This window comes from Bicyclus anynana, chromosome Z (genome assembly GCF_947172395.1).
Source record: "Bicyclus anynana chromosome Z, ilBicAnyn1.1, whole genome shotgun sequence".
NCBI classification, from domain to species: Eukaryota; Metazoa; Arthropoda; class Insecta; order Lepidoptera; family Nymphalidae; genus Bicyclus; species Bicyclus anynana.
Window position 1 is genome coordinate 11435398 of NC_069110.1, and position 21877 is coordinate 11457274.

Genomic DNA, 21877 nt, shown 5'->3' on the forward strand with positions numbered 1-21877 from the left:
ACTGTTCATGTTCGTGTCTTCAAAAATGTCATACAACAACTATAATATTGTCAAATATCGTTGTGAAACTTATTTTTTGGGGAAAGTTATAGCAAACCGCTATGGATAAAGTAATTTATTCATTATTAAACAAAAATTATCAAGTATTTTTTAGTTTTATGTAAAGTGGGGGGCGGGGACGAAAGGTCTGGGCCGGGAATGGACATTCCCCTTTACCTCTTACAATCTTCTATATAAACGAATCGCTGAATGTGTTAATAAGCGCAAATCTCGAGGACAAACCGATTTCGCTAATTATTTTCTTCAGAATATTTATAAGTAAAATAGACAAATATTAGAAAAGAAGTCTAAAAACAACAGTTTTCTATAAGTAATCCCATACAAACGATTCGTAATAATACATAAGTACCTACCTTAAAGTTCAAATGTTAGTGAAAAGGTTTCGTGAAGGTAAAACAATTGAGTGACGTTAGGGCAGCGGTACGGGTAGGGGTAGGGTAAGTAACGGGTAGGGTAGAGGTAGGGTAGGGGAGTTCTCTTTCTCAAGCACGCAATAATGTTTCGTATGGACTTGGACTACGAGTGCTAGAACTTAGAGCCGTAAAGCCAGTTTATAAAAAAAATATGAATGGAATTTTGCATCTATGATGGTATGTCATTGTCAAATGCCAAGCGACTGTCAAACTGCTCTGTCAAATACCAAATTTAATGTCATTCGCTGTTGCATTAAATATTTTTAGATTTTCAATTTATTGATATTGCTTTGGAGTGCAATTGCGTATGTGCGCAGTAGCCCACTATGTTTGCGAGCAGAGTTAGAAATGGCGTCCAACGATACAGCACAATTAGGTGTATAGCTTTAGGCTGTCGAACACTTTCAAGTATTGATAATCTTGGTCTAGAGGAGAAACTCGGCGGTTGTTTATCATCTTTGCCTCCTAAAGCCAAGGTAGTGATATGCGGTGGTGGCGTGATGGGAGCTGCTGTAGCCTACCACCTGGCCAGACGAGGCTGGGGAGATCAAACTGTAGTCATAGAACAAGAAAAGTGAGTATAAATGCTGTGAACATTCACGAAACTCTTCTTCTACATTATGTAATATAATACATGTATAGCTATACAATTTGACGTGTGTCGTGGTCATGGTTACCCTGTATTGATTTTTGAAGAGGCAATCAATAGATGCACTTCCTGCCATCCCAAGTGCAGGGCAGGGCAGGCTCATATAAAGTATCTTGTTTTAAATGTATTTTATGCATTAAACAACAATTTTTGCAGCACAGTGATTGTATATTGTTTAAAGAATTAAACTGTAGTTTAGTGGTGCATATTTTAACACTTAATTGTTTAACTATGTTCTAAAATGTAAAAACAATAATTATTTACAATTAAAGTAATGTGACTTATTTGATAAAAAATATCAAATATAATAATAGAAAATGTATATACTATGAGTATTTATAATTTAAATGGTAAACAAATGTTTAAATATGAGTTTATTATGAAACACAGTTGAAGCTCATGTGATACAATGTTGAAGTATGCTCAACTATACTTTCTTAATGAGTACTGTTTACCAACAAACAAATTAAAAATGAGGGTATACATAGTGATGTCATTTCACATCTAATAATAATTATAATTAACTTGTTCTTAAATTAATGAAAATAAATTTGAATAATAAGCCTAGTACAATTAGATATTCATAGCCTCAATAGCTCAATGGTAAGAGCGGTTAAATTCATCACCGAGGGGTGGTGATTCAAACCCCACCCCGTTGGTCTAATGTTGTACCCACTCCTAACATAGTCTTTCCTGACTAACTGGAGGGGAATAGGAATATTGGTCATATTAAAAATAATATAATATGGAAAATGTTCTTTAAAAAAAAACATATGGTTTATATATTTTATATAAAATTTTATAAAGAAACCATACATAATTTAAAATAAATAAGTTATGAAATGACATGCGTTTTCTACCTTCATTTCTAATTTGTTTGTTGGAAAAGAGTACTCCTCAAGAAAGACTGTGGTGCAGATTTGCAAGAACCAGCTCATAACTAAGGGCAGTCAAAAATAAGTACTATTATTGTGAATCCTGGCAAACTTTCAAGAGTGAAATGAATTGTCACCTGCACCATCCTACATGACACAAACTGTAGTATCTAGTTGTTCACCTTTCTATGTCCATAAAAAATTATAGAGTAATAAATTATGATAGGACACTTGTAACTTTTTACCATCATTAAGCAATATTGGCAAATGCATGTAGTGATAGTGCAGAGATGTCACAGCTAATATACGAGTATAATGCATGGACAATCAATGTGTTTCTTTATTACATATGCCGGTGGCAGCTTCATCCAAATTTTTGGAATTATGCGATGACCTTTTGCTTTTATGTATTTAGATTGTGAAATATCTTACATCTTTCGAGAGATGACTTCAGACAGGGCTGGCATGTTTAGAAATCACAATTTTGTTAATTTTTATTAATTATGCTTGTTTATATTTTAGGATTGGAGCAGGCAGTCGCTGGTGTTCCTCAGGGTTAGTGGGTGCATTCAAACCATCTCTCGCACAAGTTCAGATTGCTCAATCATCTATTAGACTTCTAAAGGACCTGGAGTCTCGAGGAAAGCCCACAGGATGGAAACAATGTGGATCACTTCTGTTAGCTAGAACAAGAGATAGAATGACAGTTTACAGAAGGATGAAGAGTCAATCAGTGTATGTTTTAAGCTCTTTTTCACCTAAACTGTAGTTAAAATAAACTGTTCACAGTATAATATATGTATATAAGCTTTCATTACTTAACTAGGAGTTTACTATTCAATGGTAACAAACGAACAATCAAATTATTTCTCTTTATAATATTACTTTAGATAACGAGAGAGACCAACCGCTCAACATATTTTTGGAGATATTACTATATAAAGCTTTAAACTCCTAAAAACATTACTAAAGACATTTTCTTTGAAGAAAACTAAACTGCAATGATGCTGCTTCGTTGACTTTTATTATGTCATTTAAAGCTGATAAGGACACTCGCCACACTTTTGTTTATAATCTTAGGACTGATCGCTGATTGGCATACAAAAAAAATGTATTTTGAAGACAAAGAGACAGTGTTTTATGACCTAAACATTACTAATTTTTATTTTTATTTTAGACAGTTCCTGGGGCATTGAGTGTGAACTTATAAGTGCCCAAAAGTGCCAAGAAATTTGTCCATTGCTCAATGTTGATGATATTCTTGGTGGGTTATGGATACCTGGTGATGGTGTAGGAGATACACATCAGTTTTGTTTATCTTTAATGAGAGAAGCAGTGGAAAATGGTAAGTCAATAATTTATGATTACTGAGTCAGTGAACCCCACCCTGCTTTATCAATAATATGCAAAATTATTTCAATGATTGTAAAATTTCTAGAACTACAGCCCTACTCTATGTGTACCTACTGTTTACCAACAAACAAATTAAAAATGAGGGTGTAAATCGCTAGTCATTTCACATCTAATAATAATTATAATTAACTTGTTTTTAAATTAATGAAAAAAATTTTGATTAATAAGCTTAGAATAATTAGGTAAAGTTAATATATTTTGAATAACATTTTCTAAATGGTAAATTATTATAGTATAATCTGTAAAGTATTAAGTTGTGTGAAGTTTACCAGGTGGGCGAATAATATTATTATTTATTTTAGGAGTGGGTGTGATGGAAGATTGTGCTATAACTGCAGTACACTCAAAGGATGGCAAAGTGTCTGGTGTGGACACCACCAGTGGCACCATCGAGTGTCAGTATTTTGTGAATTGTGCAGGATTCTGGGCTAGACAGGTGAGTACAGTATTCTATATATTGTCTAGGCATTGTGTAGAATAGCCGTGATAGCCGTGATAGCCTAGTGGATATGACCTCTGCCTCCGATTCCGGAGGGTGTGGGTTCGAATCCAGTCCGGGGCATGCACCTCCAACTTTTCAGTTGTGTGCATTTTAAGAAATTAAATATCACGTGTCTCAATCGGTGAAGGAAAACATCGTGAGGAAACCTGCATACCAGAGAATTACCTTAATTCTCTGCGTGTGTGAAGTCTGCCAATCCGCATTGGGCCAGCGTGGTGGACTATTGGCTTAACCCCTCTCATTCTGAGAGGAGACTCGAGCTCAGCAGTGAGCCAAATATGGGTTGATGATGTATTGTGTAGAATACCAGATTATATTAATTTGTTACCAAATATATATGTTATACTTGTTACACAGTAGACGTGATTTGCAATATGAAAAGGATTTTTAATGTGTAAAAGCATCACTGGAGGATCAGGGATAAGACAGAACCACTGCTTGATTAATTAAGAGTGATTTTTAAACAAATAAAAAAAATTAAATTATTTCTTCTCGTAGGTTGGCCGGCTTTCTAAACCGCAAGTTAAGGTTCCATTACTACCTTGTGAACATTACTATCTGCACACTAAACGAATTGATAACTTAGATCCAATGACTCCAGGTAAACCATTATTTAAATTTATATTATTCGAACTACAGATGGTCAATTTTAACTGTTCAGTTTTATGTAATCGAAATTTCAATCAAAATCATTAAGAAAACTGACGGACACTACACACATACAATTTAACTGGACAGTTCGACTGTTCAGTTAAAACTGAATGTCTGTAGTGCGGGTTAATAAAACTAATACTGTGTCTAAATTGTTGTCTTTTTTCACAGATACACTTCAATATGCAGTGCACTAGCAGAAGTTTGCGGTTTCACCCGCGTGTTTCCCGTTCCTTTGGGAACACAAAGATAAAATATATTCTATGACACTCAAATTCTATTGCTAAAAGAATTTTCAAAATTGGTTTAGTAGCTATTACCCCTTACCACCACACAAACTCACAAGCTTTACTGCTTTATATTATTAATGTATATATATTATATATTATATAAATGTTTCAGTTATAAGGGATCCAGATGGTTACATTTACCTACGTGAAAGGGACGGTTGTATTTTGGCTGGTGGTTTTGAACCAATTGCAAAGCCAGTCAATGAAGATGAAAGTAAGTATACAATACTAGTTGACTCTGCAAACGTCGTTTGCAGAGTTGGCCTTATCGTTATTAAAACATAGGGGTTGATTGTAGAAGGATCAAAATTTAGATTTACCACTATCTACCCCTATCACACCACTACCCTACCTCTACGATACTTCTACCCTACCGCTCCACCTCTACTATATGTATACCCTACTTCTACCCCTACCATACACCTGCCTATGATACTTCCACCATACAGGGTAATAGGGACTTGTTGTTAACAGACTTATATTAGCTTCACTTGTAATTAGTTATGTAAGAGTATGTAAGAAAATCTTGGAAGCTTTGACCCACTTCCGGGACTTCGATTAGGATGAAATTTTGCACACGCTCATATAGCGGCCTCCCGAATATTGCGGACTGGCTGTTTGAAATCCATGATATGGATATCTAATAAAAGGTTTTGCGATCAGGAATACGAAAAAATAGTCCAATATTGCGGACAGGCTATTTGAAATGCATGGGAAATGATATGGGTATATAACTATGTTATTATATATTATAGATTACTTGAATAAGATATAGTCAAGCCCCCTTTTAAATTTAGTAAACCAAGTAGCTCATAGGTATCTTTATTATTATATTTATCTCGTAGTTATGAATGCAGCACAGCGTTGTATACCAGAAGATTGGGACCACTTTCACGTTTTGTTACAAGAATTACTTAAGCGTGTACCAAGTCTCAACCAAGCTATACTAAACAAATTGTGCAATGGCCTTGAAGCATTTTCACCTGACTGCAAATGGATTGTTGGAGAAGCTCCTGAGGTGAGTCCCTAAAATTACAATTATTAAATTTTGTATTGCATTTAAAGGTATAGAGCTCGACAAGTAAGTTGAACCAAAATGACCGCTGTCTGCGTAGGTAGAATTTTCAGAAAAAATTTATACGCAATAATAGGCTAGTTGACACTTTTTTTAAATGGTCTTAAATTGGTCATTGTCGTTCTACTAGATTGAAAAAAAAAATATCATATTTTTTTAAGACGTGCAAACATAAAAAAAATCATTTCTAAATATTTATTTGAAAATACGGTCTATATTCCAATTGTTTCATGACGTCACGTTAACAAATTCTCACCAAACGGAGTGTTTGACAAAAATATTATAGTAATAATTAGTTTGACGTTTATTACATCAAGTAACATTGTGACGTCACAAAATGGACAGCGTTTTAAAAATAGTTGACGTCTGGAAAATTTGAAAAAATATATGACTTTTAAATTAAGTTTTATAAGAAATCCTCAAATTTTATTCATTAATATCGATATATTTCTATGAATCCTATTAATATTGTTTATATTATTTATATAAGTCAACTACCCTATTGTAATAGCATCAATGTGTCGCTATGGTTACTCATACCGTCTGTCGCTAACAGTCGTAATGTGTCGCCAGGCCGACTACAACCATCGTGTCCAATTCGGCTCAACGTGTAAGTTTTCAGGATATACATTTCTGCTGTCATGCTTTTCCGTACTGACAATTTCTTTACAGTTGACCACTCCATACCGCGCCCAAAGAAGTTTTCTTTTTTCCGTTTCTTTAGGCGCGGTGTGGAGTAGTTAACTAAAAGAACTTCAGTCATATAAACAGCAGTGTGGAAGATTTTTGGAAGAAGTGACGAAGAAGAAATAAGAAACTAGAAGAACAATAAAAATGTTCCTTCGGAACGTTGGATATAGCGGAAGTAGCAATCTATCGTGCTGGGTACAGCATAAGCTAAATTCGTTACATCGAACGTTTTGTGGAAACATTATTCGTCGATCAAGACTTGGGCGAGGAGTTACATGGAAAACGAAAAGTACCATTTTATAAATGCAAATATTACTTGAGGTTAAGAATTATTTACACTAATGCACTTTGTTAGTAGTACGCACATAAGCAAATAGCACATTTTATTAAACGCTTCATTGGGCTTATGGTCGCAAGTAGACAAAGACACGCTTTTGCATTTGTATTTAATTCAAAACGCAAGAGCAAACGCTAATATTAAATGTGTTGGTAGTTGAAGGAATTGAATGAGAAATGTATATTCTATTTGAGTCGTTTTCTGTCTACTATTAAAATTTATATTTAAAACAATAGTGACTAAAATTTAATATGAAACTAATTAATATCACATTTCATAGTCCAATACAGTACTTAAAGTTCAGTTTTAAAAAAGTGGGTACCTAAAATTTCGAATTAGGTAGGCAAACATGTGGAAGGACTTCGACTCGTTAATTCCGGTAATGTTTTATTGACGTATGATAAATAATGATTGTCACAAAGTCAAACATTTTGCATAACAATTGTTGCATAACTTCTCACTACGGGAAAGTAAGAACCCAGCCAGCATCCCAAGTTAACTTGAAGGGTAGAGTGATGTATCTTAATTCGAAATCCCCTTTTCGATATGTGAGAAGGCAGTGGACCATTAATACTGGGTATCAGTGCCGTGCACAAGGATTTTAAGTAGAGTATGCACTATACTATACTGAGTCGTGATAGCCCAGTGGATATGACCTCTGCCTCCGATTCCGGAGGGTGTGGGTTCGAATCCAACTTTGCAGTTGTGTGCATTTTAAGAAATTAAATATCACGTGTCTCAAACGGTGAAGGAAAACATCGTGAGGAAACCTGCATACCAGAGAATTTCTTAATTCTCTGTGTGTGTGAAGTCTGCCAATCCGCATTGGGCCAGCGTGGTGGACTATTGGCCTAACCCCTCTCATTCTGAGAGGAGACTCGAGCTCAGCAGTGAGCCGTATATGGGTTGATAACGTATGCACTATACGTACAAATCGTACAAAATAGCAAATTCCTTCCTCAGTCCAGGTTTGTAATGAGTCCTTAGGGTACGCAGTGCATTTTTACATCTATCATGTGCACGCCATGATTGTGAATCGTATTATTAACATGATATTTTTAGGAATCAAGTAGAAATATAAATGTGATTGTTCCAAACTAGATGTTCAACTACCACGTCGCGTGCGGTATGAAGACAGTCGGGATATCAGCGGCCGGCGGAGTGGCGGAGGCCACCGTCGACGAGATTGTCGATGGTTACTCAAAGTACGACATGTATGAACTCGATATTAACCGCTTTCTGGGCTTGCACAACAACAAACGATTCCTAAGGGACCGGATGAAGGAAGTACCCGGTAGGAATTTGTAAATATTTACAACTAACAGGCAATGACAATTTGATTAATAGACGCGTCCACTAACATCGTTGCATTCAAAACATAGGTAATTATTGATTATTATTTATTAGTGTAATATCAAATTACGTAATTGTTGTTAGTGTAAAATCTAGGAATACAAATTATAAACAAAAAGTTTTTGCGGATGCAAGGAAGCGTGACGTTTATTTTTTTTTATGGGTTGAACCGGCTTCACCACGATGGTAAAGACTCATTCTGCACCATTCTTAATTCTGTAGAAAAAATATAATATCTATGCGTAACAATCATTTCCATGATAAAAAATATCATATCTATGACTATGATAAAAAAAATATCAGGAACCTATCAGATGAAAGATTTCTCTCTTTCATCTGGTACGCCATACCTTTTATTAGTAAAAGATGAATATAGATTTGCTTGCTGCACACGTCTTAGTGACAGGCGTTTACCCGTCATTTGTATTGTATTGTATAGGAAAAATATTTTTGCTCATAAAATCTTAGCGAAAAGGTCATAATTTGCAGTATAATGAGCTGAGCTCTTTGAACCGCAGCTTGGTCGATGATTTACGTATTTACAACAAAGCAGCATTGCTGTGTTCCAGTCTGAATAGTATGGTGGCCTATAATTACGGGCTCTTTAAGCTTAAAATCTATCCGTCATATTGCCGGGAGCAGAACTGCGCATTTTACACGATCGCATGTCGCACTACAAAATGTTGCTTTGTTTTATGCGATAAATCTATACTTTACACATTAGGCGGGCATTATACATTATTTGTTCGTTCCGTCAACTCATCATCATCATCATATATCGGCCGATGGACATCCACTGCAGGACAAAGGCCTTTTGTAGGGACTTCCAAACATCATAATCCTGAGTCGCCTGCATCCAGCGAATCCCTGACTGGTTTGATGTCGTTATGCCACCTGGTGAGGGGTTTCCTTGCACCTTGAGACCCCGATGTCCAACGGCTCTTCAAACTATGTGCCCCGCCTATTGCCACTTTAGCTTCGCGACACGTTATTTCCGTAAAAAATATCTTCTTTGTATTCATCGAAAAGTTGGCCCAGAGATAAAGTTGTAGATATAGATATGTAGCGCGTTTAAATAAACAAACTTCTGATCCAAACATCAGTATACGTTTCAGCCTGACTCACTGTCACTTTTACATTCTCATTTAGATTTCTCAATTGTATATATCATATCACACATAATATGTAGTTATGTACCTACATGTCAAGGTGTTATTTGTGTATTGTGACGTCAGACTGAAAAAATACATCTTGCAATAATTTATTACACATCTTTTAGTTGTAGTAGTACATAAATCCTTTCATTACAAGTCTATGGCAACTTGCATCATGATCTATCTTGACATAATCATATTATATTTTTTATCCTGGCAGGTGTTCACTATGGCCTACCATATCCCTTCTACGAGTTTGAAACAGGCCGCAACCTCCGATTATCACCGATCTACCCAACTTTACGAGACCGAGGTGCTGTATTTGGACAAGTGATGGGTTATGAGCGGCCTACTTGGTTTGAGTCTGTGGGTAAGTGTTGTAATGATTATTTCTCAAGACTTAGAGTCTCAGAATAAATATACAATTACTAGCTGTGTCCCGCGTGGTTTCATATGCGTAGATCACATTCCTGCAAGTATAACAGAGTAATACATACCCTTAAAATAGTCGTTAAATTTTCTAGTTTTCTGCACAACTTTCTTAATTTTTTCTTTCATTCATAAAAAAAGAATTATCGAAATTGGTCTAACCCTTAACGCATAGCGAAAGTCATAGTCTTGTCAACAATACCCCTATAATACCCCTATAAACTGTACCTATTAGATATTAGATGAGAAAAATTTTAATATAAATATCTATATCCATTTTTCTCTACTCTCGAATTATAATACATATACCAAAAATTTTCTTAGAAGTCTTATCACCAAAACAAACCCGTCTTGTCACTAAAATCACATATTTCACTTACGTTATACGTAATTTCTAAAGAACAAAGTGTCTAAATCCTTTATTATACGCGTACAGTACGAATTACACCAAAAACTACACCGAATTTACGATTTATTCACATTTATTTTCTGAAAAACAAAATCACAACAAGATTAATTTGCACAGCTTATCTACGATTACGGCAATTTGACATTTCGTAACGCTAGATTGTCTATGAAAAGCAAGGATGGGTAAATAACATCGAGCGTTAACTTATCGATAAATGATAATGAATGATTCTTTAATAATTGATATGTTGTTAGTTTAAAGATGGGAAAATGAAATATTTTATAATCATTTTATTTTAAAAAATAGTTTTTTAATAAAAATGTTATACAATACATATGCTCACGTTATTCTATAGCGTAAAAGATATCTTACGAATAGTAGCATTATTCAAACACTGGTATGGATAACATTATCTCAATACGATTTTTAATAAAAATCGTCAAATCAAGATTTTAACAAAAACTAGCAATGTAAATTTAATTTGCAAAATGCGCGCGATCAGCTGTTTTCCAAGAGGTCAAATAGGCAGGTCACGACTAATAGGTATCTATCTATACAAAGTCACAAACAAACTGCGCGACGTTGTATTGCCGACCGCCGCCGGTGCCGAGGAAAATAATTGCTATCTCTCTCTAACCTAAGCCGCGCGGCGTGGTTAATAGGTATTTTCAAAATATTGAAACTTTAGGTCCTTTCGCTAGACGCTACGCTATTTTTTCTTTAGTTCGTGTTCGGCGGTCTGTTGACAAACAAACCAAAATTCAAAAACCTTTGTGTATGTTCTATGTTATGTTAGTAGTGATTTTCTGTAACGAATACTCATACAATTGTGTCGTTTGTATTGTGTGTGTTTGTGTGTGTTGACTGAGAAGTCTTGAAATGCTTAGATCAAATCAATTCAGTACTCATGAATATTGTACCTACTATGACGACAGAACGTCTCGTAAACGAGAAACAACCTGAAGTAAGTTAATTACCTGTACCTAGTTAAAAACTTGTAAAGTATAAAAAATAGGTATTAGATAGGTAAGTGTAGCCAGCCGATTTGCTGTCGATGCGTACGTACCTACTCGTACGTACACAGTAGATTGCGGAGCGTTGTTATCGCATTGTTAGCTGTACATTGCGTGCTCAAAATTTTCAAAATCTGAATTTTCTCATTTCCCACGTAATTGTTATTTAAAATATCGTTGTGGAAACTAAATTTAACCTCTTCACGCAGTTTTCGGTATCATGTCCCTTACACCCAGTATGTACGTGGATACGTGCACACTTTTTTGAAGTATAAGCAAATCTTGGACGTTAGTACGTCCCCAAAAGATTAAAGAAAGAGACGGCCGCGTGGCGCAGTGGGTAGTGACCCTGCTTTTTGCATCCACGGCTGTGGGTTCGATTCCCACAACTGGAAAATATTTGTGTGATGAGCATGAGTGTATATAAGTATTTATATGTAGTATATAATTGTATATTAATACTATAATATCAACTATCTTAGCACCCATAACACAAGCTACTCTGTATGCTTACTTTGGGGCTAGATAGTGATGTGTATTGTTTAAGTATATTTATAATAATAATAAAAAAAGATTACCCCATTTCTTAACCACGCGTACCCATAGGCATAAACCGTGCACCGTTCACCGTTTGTGACACGTGATATTTCATTTCTTAAAATGCACACAACCGACAAACGTTACTATACGTTCCCTTTTAAGATAACGTAGTATAGTAACGGATGTTTTAGTTTAGGTATTTCAGTTATAACGATACCTACTTGATATCGTTCCGATGCCCGCCGTTAACTTCTCAACCCTACTGATTGTCTTTGATTCATAGTCGGCCATTATTGTTGTGTAAAAAAGTCATCTAAGTAAATTTCGAGTATACTTCAATTGTGAAGTTATATATCTTCAATACAGTTTTCTGAATGATATTTGCAGAGAAAAATACAGTTTCACCGGAAACACCCCGACAGTTCAAAATAGCTCACACGAAAACATTCGGAAAACCGCATTGGTTTGAAACAGTGCAAAGGGAGTATTGGGCATGCAGAGAAGCAGTCGGTCTTGCTGACTATTCTTCGTTTACTAAAATTGATATTCAGGTAATTTAATTAAGTCAGTTATGATTTATTCATGTTAAACATTATTTATTTTAAACTGTCTTGATGGTCCTAGCTTTGCGTTATACAACAAGTCGTTTCTATTACGAACGTTTAAGAGTCAAGGGGAAGGGGTAGGGTAAGGTAGGGGTAGGGTAGGGGAAAAGTTGGGGTAGGGTAGGGTAGGGTGGAGTAGTGTAGAGTAGTTATAGGGACGAAGTGAACATTAGTCAAAGCGAAGCTTGACCGTGTCCGCTAGTTCATAATATAATATGAATCTCTAAATGTGTTGCTAAGTACAAATCTCGAAAACGTTCACCCGTTTTCGAGATTTCTACTTAGCAATTTGGTTTGGCTTTTTTGGCTAATACTTTTTTTATAATATAGGGCCTACCCTACCCCTAAAAAAACTAGGGGTAGGGAAGAAGCGCACATAAGTCAAAGCGAAGCTTGACCGAGTCCGCTAGTTACAAATACACACTTTACCATGTACTTCCAACAGTCTCAAGGCAACGAGGTGGTTGATCTCCTACAATACATATGCTCGAACAACGTTGACGTACCCATTGGCAGTATCATTCACACCGGCATGCAAAATGAGCGGGGTGGCTATGAAAACGACTGCAGTCTTGCCAGAATATCAGAAAACCAGTAAGTGCTTATTTAAATACTAGCGGACACCCGCGGCTTCGTCCGCGTGGTAATCTATGTAAACTATTAACCCCTATCTATTAAACTGATGGACGTACACTGCAGGATATAGGCCTTTTGTAAGGACTTCCAAACATCACCATCCTGAGCCACCCAGAGGGCTCCACGATTTCAGTTCTCTTCTATTTATATTCTCGCATATTTTCTTCGTAAAAAAAAAAAGAATTTGACTATTAAAAAGAGAAAATACAAAAATTAATGTCAATTGATTATAATATTATGATACAACCAAACAGCTTCACGACTGAATTTGACATAATCATGATAAGATGGCTCAAAGTCAATCGGCGGGTGATGGAGCCAGCTTATGCTTGGAGTTTCTCTGCGTGATCGAATCAATCACTGATATAGCGCAGCGAGTCACGAAGCCAAAGTTGCAATGGCCAGGGCACATAGTTCGAAGAGCCTCGCGCCGACACGCGCATAAATATACAGCCTCCCTAGGCAAGTGACACGTCGATTCTCTTTCTACGATCGCTAACGCTTCAAAAACTAGAATTAGAAAGATGTATTGGAATGACATTTGCTATCAACAGGTCACGTGATCAAGATCTTTCATTCCCATTCATTTTTCTAGTTTTCGAAGCGTTAGCGATCGTAGAAAGAGAATCGACATGCTACTTGGCTTGGGGGGGGGGGGCAGGTTGCTCTGACTGGGTACCTTGTACAGATTAGTTATTGTGGTTCTAAAGAATATAGTTTTTGAGATTCCCTTTTGTGTTCATTATGGTGATCTGCTGCTTCAGCTTGCAGGGCAAGCCGTTTAGTTAATCAGTGTTTATAATTTTCCAGCTATATGATGATAGCGCCTACAATTCAGCAGACTCGGTGCAAAGTGTGGCTAAAGCGTCACCTGCCGCGGAACGGATCTGTGACTCTGTCTGATGTGACGTCAATGTACACAGCAATTTGTATCTTGGGCCCGTTCAGCAGAAGCCTTCTTTCGGAACTTACTGATACAGATCTGTCTCCATCTAACTTCCCCTTCTTCACCTGTATGGAGTTGGACGTTGGCCTGGCCAATGGAATCCGTGCCATGAATCTCACCCACACAGGCGAATTGGGATATGTGTTATACATCCCTAATGAGGTAAGGAATTTTAGCGGACTCAAAAGTGATTACAAAAATAAGAAAAACTAATGTCGTACAAAGGTTATGATTCACAACACTTGTCAGGACAACTTAATTAACAAATCAAACTGTAACCAAAATAAGACCCTAGAACGGCAGAGAACGACCTTGAGTGGAGTCACGCACTTGTGAACGATGTGTGTAGGGTTAAAGGCGCCTTTGACAGATATCTAACACTACCCTTTTCCCCTCTAAGTCACTCTCCCCGCCTATCCCAATTATGCCATAAAGAATTACACAACAAGAGATGTGGACGGCTCGAACGCCACGAGCACACTGAAACCGTCCGGCGTCCGTACCGCAAGTCGTTGTAACGCGGCGATTACATGAATATTAGTTCTACTATTTTATGGTTATGGTTTTGCTTTAGTTCTAGATCGAAGAACTTTGAATTCCCAAGGTGTTGAAATGGCGGCCTCTTATTCGAAAGCTCTCAAAGCTCAAGTGTCAAATGTCAAACTAAAGTATTGTTTCAATGTCCTTACTTATATTCAATTATAGGAATATGTTCAACAGTAGACATCCGTCAGCTGATAATGATGATGGCAATAGATCAGGAATCTTCAGAAATATTTATAATTTACTCTTTTCAGTTCGCCCTTCACGTTTACAACCGTTTGATGACAGTTGGGGAAAAATACGGAATTAACCATGTGGGACATTATGCTACACGTTCGTTAAGAGTTGAGAAGTTTTTCGCTTTCTGGGGCCAAGATCTTGATACGATGACGACGCCCCTCGAATGTGGACGTACTTGGCGAGTCAAGTTTGACGTAAGGAAAAAGTTTCCGTTATTTTTTATAAAGTTCATCTACAAACAAATTAAAAATGAGTGTTTTAATCGCTAGTAATTTTGCACCTAATAATAGTTTTAATTAACTGATGCTTACATTAATGACAATAAATTTGAGTAATGAGCTTAATACAATTCGATATAGTTGTTATCTTTTGAATAACATTTTATAAAATACAATTATATAGGTCTATATCACACTCCCCGTTTATGTTTCTTTAAATTTACTACTAAAACTTGTCGGCAGTCCCTCAGCTTTGGGGAACCTTTCGCTAGACGACCTTAAAGCTTTTAATCTTTAATGCAGTTTTCGAAGGGTTTAAGCGAAACCAAGTGAATATCTGATTTCTCATAATATTATGCCGAAGTAATTATTTAAAAGCCGTGATAGCCCAGTGGATATGGCCTCTGCCTTTGATTTGGAGTGAGTAGGTTCGAATTCGGTCCGGTGAAGGAAAAACATCGTGGGGTAACCCATAGCTAAGAATTTTCTTAACTCACTATGTGTCTGAAGTCTGCCAACCTTTGGGCCAGCTTGGTGGACTATTAGCCTAACTGTCATTCTTAGAGGGCTTAGGCTAATACTCTAATACTGCTTAACAGTCAGCTGAATGTGGGTTGTTAATGATGAATGATAAAAAAAATACACTTTATACTTGGACCATTGAGGGATTGCATCTTCGGAACCTGTTACCTTCCAAAGCTACCACAGACCCAACTTCGTAATTGACTTACCTTATGATAGAAGCATAGACTGACAAAGTTTCCGCCTTCATAAAACGAGGTATGACTGGATATCGGCGTCGCGTACAATGCGTTGATCCGTTGCGACGATGCAGACTAATGAGGCATCGCCTTAAACGAAGGATGTTTTTGTTACAGAAAGACATAAAGTTCATAGGTCGCGACGCGCTGCTTCGTCAACGCGATGAAGGTATTCGGAGACAATACGTCCAGCTGTTGCTCACCGACCACGATCACGAGCTGGACTTGTGGTCGTGGGGCGGAGAGCCCATATTCAGGGATGGAAACTACTGCGGCCAAACCACAACCACAAGCTACGGATTTACATTTAAGAAACAGGTCACTTATTATGTTTATCTATCATTATCATTATCAGAATGGGGACACCACGCAAATGTCAACGCTGTTTATATTTATCAGAAAATGTAAATTATAATCCGAATTCCGACTCCAGCACTTAAAATAATAATTTACAGAAGTTAGTATATAATAGTAGTTAATATTTAAACTTATATACGTTAAAAAGTGATTAATCATTTATTTAATGACTGACATTCTGTGATAAAATAGAAAAATAGTGAAATTAAAATTTTACTTAGGGCGGTGCCTCATTAAAGACGCACTCTGTGTATATATTTTAAGTGACATGCCACATTAAACGTTCCTTTTTTTTGATACGTGGTTTAGACTGAGTGCGTGCGTCGTCCTCTTGTGAAATATTATTTTTCGCTTTTTAGTTTCCTGCGTACGTTTGTGTTTTTAAGTCGGTTGTATTTTTTTTTAAATATTTATATTACAATTTATTTAACAGGTTTGCCTTGGCTTCGTGCAAAACTTGGATGAGAATGGTGTGCCTCAGCAAGTTACTAATGACTACGTTCTTAGCGGTCATTATGAAATTGACGTCGCTGGAATACGGTAGTTATACATTTTATATTTTCCATTTTTATTATGGTTCCGTAGGTAACAAATAGGGAGTTATCTATTTTCTTTTAGAATTTTAGCATATTAGGAAAAGTAGTAAAAAGTACATACAATTCTGTTTTTTTTTGCAAAATTTGTATGTTTTGTAATAACATCAAATTGACGCCATATCGCCGTCTTAACCCCGATGTAAAAAGGGTGTTATAAGTTCTGTGGTATCGCGGCTCTTAAACATCCGATTTGGATTCAGTTTTTATTTGAAATTTGGTTTTCTAGCGATATGTTCCATCAAAATTGGTTCAACTGTATACTACATAATTTGTTATTTGAATAATTTACGAGGTAGACGGAAAACTTTTCAGAGTTTACAGTTTGTTAGCTTTCTTTCCCAGGTTGACCTATTTATTTCCTTTTTTGACTGGGGTACCTGACACTCTGAATGTTGCATTGCATTTGAAAATCTCTGTGGGAAAACGGCCTAACCATATGTTTTGTCACTTGCTTACTTTATGTCAAATGACAAACACGATGAAACCAGCCTTAATATTTTTATTGTTTCAGATACGCTGCGAAAGTGAACCTCCATTCTCCACATTTACCGACTAAATATCCTGATAAGGAACGTGATGTATACCAGGCGACTCGAAAACTACACGATCCTGAACAATTCCTCGGCAGACATTATCAACCTTAGGCGACGACTTTACGATGAGAAATATCCACCTGCAAGAAGTCATTTGTTCATGTTTTTTCATTATTATGTGCCCACATGTAATGTATTTCTTTGATGATACTCAATTACCTGATTTTATTATGACATCCTTTGCAGTTTTATTAAGTTTGCTATGATATTGCTTGCCTTATGATGCTCCTATTAATATCTATACGTATTTCAAGATTTAATTGAATTTCCAATGCACAACGTTTGTTAAAAATGTTTCTTGTTTAATTATATTTGAAATAAATATAACATGTTGTGTAAATAATAAAAGGTTTCGATTTATCTATTACTATTTTATTTCATACAAACATCGTAGAATTACAACCTAGTCTTTCGCCGTTATCCGCTGAAAACAAAACAGTGCTAATTTTTTTAAATTTCATTATTTTTTTGTGATTCTGAGAACAAAATACTAATGTGCTAGAATATCTTTGTTAACTGATAGCTAAATCTATACATCGAAATAAAATCATACCAATTAATATTTTTCGCGTACTTCTTGATAATATGAATACCAATTTTTTGGCCTGACCTCTTGGACTATGCACTGGATCATAAAAGTAGGCTGGTGTTGTAAATAAAACAAGAATATTATATTAGTACTTGTTTGTACATTAACAAATTTATTATTTAAGTCATTACAAGATTATTGTAAGTATTACAATATATAATAATGTGGATCATTAGATATTGCACATTATTTGATACTAATATTATAAAGAGGTAGTGAGGTTGTAGGGATCCAGAGATTACCACCTCTGAATCTACTAAACTGATTTTGAAAATTGTTTTACTAATATAAATCCACGTTATTTATGAGTGTCTTAAATGCTATATAACATCATGCCACGACCAATAAGAGAAGGCATCTATGGCATCAGGCAAAATCGAAGAAATAATTGCGACACTTTTCATTCCTTGAGCGGTTGCGCTGAGTAATCGGTTAAAATTACGCAAAAATAATGTATGCCTTGTTACTCTTTACAACTTTTAAAAAAAGTCCGCAAAACTAAAGCATATTTTTACCTTCTTTTTTATAGAATTCAAATTTGTTGTAAAAAATGCACTAATAAAGTGTTTTTATAAACATTATATTAATTATTGTTATTACCCATTAAGAACAATATTCATCACAGGTATTTAACTGTGACGGCCGCGTGGCGCAGTGGGTAGGGACCCTGCTTTCTGCATCCACGGCCGTGGGTTCAATTCCCACAACTGGAAAATATTTGTGTGATGAGCATGGGTGTTTTCCAGTGTCTGTGTGTATTTATACATTATATAAGTATTTATATGTAGTATATAATTGAATATTAATATTATAATATCAACTATCTTAGCACCCATAACACAAGCTACTCTGTAAGCTTACTTTGGGGCTAGATAGTGATGTGTATTGTTTAAGTATATATATATTTAACTTTAAACAAAATAGCCCTTGACATCATTTACTTTTAATGAATGCCATTTTAAATGAGTTCAGAACAAAATAATGTTCAAAAAGACACATACCATGTCGCGCGACTCGGACTTTCATGAAGTCGCGGATATCAGTTAGTGTATATCTAAATGAATGTATGAAATGTGTTGCTAAGCACAAATCTCGACAACGGCAGGAACGATTTGACTAATTCCTTTTTTTTTTTAGAATATCTTCGAAGTAGGACTATGGTTTACACAGAGTTTTTTTAGGGAAGGTGTAGAGTGGGAGTAAGGAAGGGTAAGGGTAGGGGTAGGGGTAGGGCACACATAAGTCAATTTGAAGCGACTGGGTCTGCTAGTTAATAATAAAAATTTACATTAGAATATATTTATTTATTTGGTTTATTTAAAATTACTTACACTAATCAATTACATTGAGTAAGACTAAAACAATACAGTGGAAACTTGATCAGCTAGATTTGTAATATCATTGTTGAATTGACACTTTTGGACAACAATCAAAAATTTGGATAATTAATTAAGACAGATTTCAATTGTAAAAAAATGATTTTGTATAGTTAAAATATGGTTGTCCCTGTGAGTTTAATCTCGATAACCACGAATCAATAAAAAATAATCTACTTATATAACTTTTTTTTTTAAAGAATATGTACGACCATACCAACCAACAGGGTGAGGATTGAATCACCATCCCTCTGTGTAGAGTCCAACCGCTCTTACCTTTGAGCTATTGAGGCTTGTAACTGTATCTGATAATAATATATGTAATATATATAATATATAATAAATGAATCTGAACAATCAAGTCTCACTGTATATACTACAATAACTTTAGCCCAGTCAATTTAAACCATATTTAAACATATGCATCTACATTAATTCCCATAAAATTAATAAAATCATTTAAAATATAAATAACATTTAAAAAGTCCTCATTATTCCAGTACCTGGAAAAAAGATTACTAAAGGTCAAAGTTTAAAAAAATGGGTGTTTGTGATTCAAGGATATCAATCTTTTCAATAGGTATTAATATGTTTCCTAAAAGCCACCATTTCTGAGATAAAATGATTTAAAAAAATCTAATAATTAGCACTTAAAGTCTCAATATTTTATAAATGGATCCAATGGAGTCGCAAAATAGTGATTCTAGACCTAACATAACTTTTAAAGACCTATCCAACAATACACCACACTATGAGAAAAAATAGTAAAAAAAAATTACCCCCACTTTACATGTGGGGGAGGTACCATAAAAAACAATATTCAAGATGTCAATTTTATAATGTTGTAATTTTCATACTTTTGGTAAATTAGAGTTTTCTTGTAGTAATAGTCTCAGAGCTAAACCGTAGATGGACAGATGACGGAATGTATGAGTTTCTGCAGTACTATTTTATTTTATTTAACAAATTAAAATTGAAATCTAAAACTAAGATTTCAATCTTATCTTATATTTCTAGTTGTTTTGTAATAGTCACTATTTTTATATCATGTCAAAAATAAAAGTAGCTAGTAGGGTTTTTCTACCCCTGAAGCTGGATCTGAGTATACCCAGGAATATACAATTTATAGTACCTACCCAGGTCAGGTACTCAGGTACCTGGGACCTGAGTACTACTTTGATTTTTCAAAAGTAGGGTACAAGTAAACCCTAGTACTTAGTTTAACAAAATTTAAAAAAAATATGATAAATAGAGCAATACTTAAAGTAAATTAAAAATATTTTGTTCTATGTTTTGTCGTGACTACTGTATTATATATATTACAGATTAATATATTACATCTAGTGTAATATTAAACAGTTTATTTGTTCTACACAAACTTTGTAATGTCCATTGTAAAAGTGCAGGACATAGTTGGTTTTCTTAAATTTTCTTTTATGATATCAGATGGGGACGGTGTACTAAAATCAAATCTTTTGATGTCAGTTGGCACATATTCTCTCAAATATGGTGCTGGGACTTTCCTTAAACGTGATGTCAATACTTTACCAAATGATGAACATTTGGCAAAGTTTACTTTTTCTTTTAAAATATAAGACATATCCATAATACAAGGCAGATAAGGCTCTGGTGTTTTAGTCCTCTTCGGTTCACCTTCACAGTCAGCAAAATTTAATTGTAATAAAGACTCCAGTGAGCTACTGTTGCTCGGTGTTTTTTGTTCCTTCAAGTATGGCACTGGAACATATGGTGTCTGAATGGCCTTTGTCAGGTCAATTAAAGTATTTTGCTCATCTTCTATTTTAAGACGTATCATTTCTTCATCTATCTTCGCCTGTTCTTCTTCTTGCTGTTTCTTCTCTTTGGCTATAAGCATATTGGCTACTTGTTGAGCTAGAATCGATTGTATGGGGCTCTCACTAGTGCTGAAAGTTGGTAAGGGTAATAATCTTGGCCGAGTATGCAATGATAGTATAGACTCTGAAGCACTGCCATTACGCAAACCCATGAGCGGCGGGATATTAAGCGAAGTTGTTTGCGGTGTTCCATCTGTGCACTGTAAGCTGGTCTTAGAGAGGTGACTGTCCACCAGTGCGAACAAAGAAGTAAATTCTGAAGAATCACTCATCTCGAAGATTGATGATTTAACGGGAGTGAGTTTTTAAGAAGATAAATATTACTGCTTAAATAGTGTCTTTTCAGCACATAATTTAATATTACAACTTAATAAGACTTTATAAAATTTTAACAAAATAACATCCTGCAAATTAAAAATATTTGATATTTGTTGTGTAAACCTTTGACGTTTTGCAATTTGCTTTTAACCACAGATTAATTATTAGCTTTTGAAGTATACGTGATATATTTTGTCATAGTTACCGATTATTTCTATTTTTAACAGACTCAAAGTGGAGGAGGTTCTACGTTCGGCTGTATGTATGTTTTTTCTTTTTTTTTATGTATGTCCAGCAATTTTTTTTTGTGTACAAATATACCGATTTTAATGGGCAGCTCTACTGATTTCGCCGTGGAGGAGTCTTGTCTATGGATTTTGCACATTGACG

General features: G+C 35.3%; 2 protein-coding genes across 2 annotated transcripts; one reads left to right on the forward strand and one right to left on the reverse strand.

The window, feature by feature from the left end:
• Positions 1-688: 688 nt before the first annotated feature.
• On the forward strand, positions 689-17710 carry LOC112045850 (pyruvate dehydrogenase phosphatase regulatory subunit, mitochondrial). The gene is made up of 16 exons (XM_024082202.2): positions 689-1047; positions 2520-2732; positions 3179-3342; positions 3713-3846; positions 4411-4513; positions 4966-5067; positions 5699-5871; positions 8057-8249; positions 9683-9832; positions 12241-12404; positions 12904-13052; positions 13905-14202; positions 14838-15017; positions 15920-16120; positions 16593-16699; positions 17267-17710. Exons 1-16 carry the CDS (start codon positions 800-802, stop codon positions 17397-17399), a joined length of 2712 nt encoding a protein of 903 aa, XP_023937970.2. The 5' UTR covers positions 689-799; the 3' UTR covers positions 17400-17710.
• Positions 17711-19226: 1516 nt separating this feature from the next.
• Positions 19227-21726, reverse strand: LOC112045852 (uncharacterized). Its single transcript, XM_024082204.2, has one exon. It carries the CDS (start codon positions 21439-21441, stop codon positions 20683-20685), a length of 759 nt encoding a protein of 252 aa, XP_023937972.1. The 5' UTR covers positions 21442-21726; the 3' UTR covers positions 19227-20682.
• Between the last annotated feature and the right edge of the window lie 151 nt (positions 21727-21877).

Excerpts from the sequence above, each read along its gene's own strand:
- LOC112045850 (XM_024082202.2), top strand. The coding sequence starts at position 800 with ATGTTTGCGAGCAGAGTTAGAAATGGCGTCCAACGATACAGCACAATT. Across the intron at positions 13,053-13,904 it reads GCCAGAATATCAGAAAACCA|CTATATGATGATAGCGCCTA; the intron begins GTAAGTGCTTAT and ends ATAATTTTCCAG. Across the intron at positions 14,203-14,837 it reads TGTTATACATCCCTAATGAG|TTCGCCCTTCACGTTTACAA; the intron begins GTAAGGAATTTT and ends TACTCTTTTCAG.
- LOC112045852 (XM_024082204.2), bottom strand. The coding sequence starts at position 21,441 with ATGAGTGATTCTTCAGAATTTACTTCTTTGTTCGCACTGGTGGACAGT.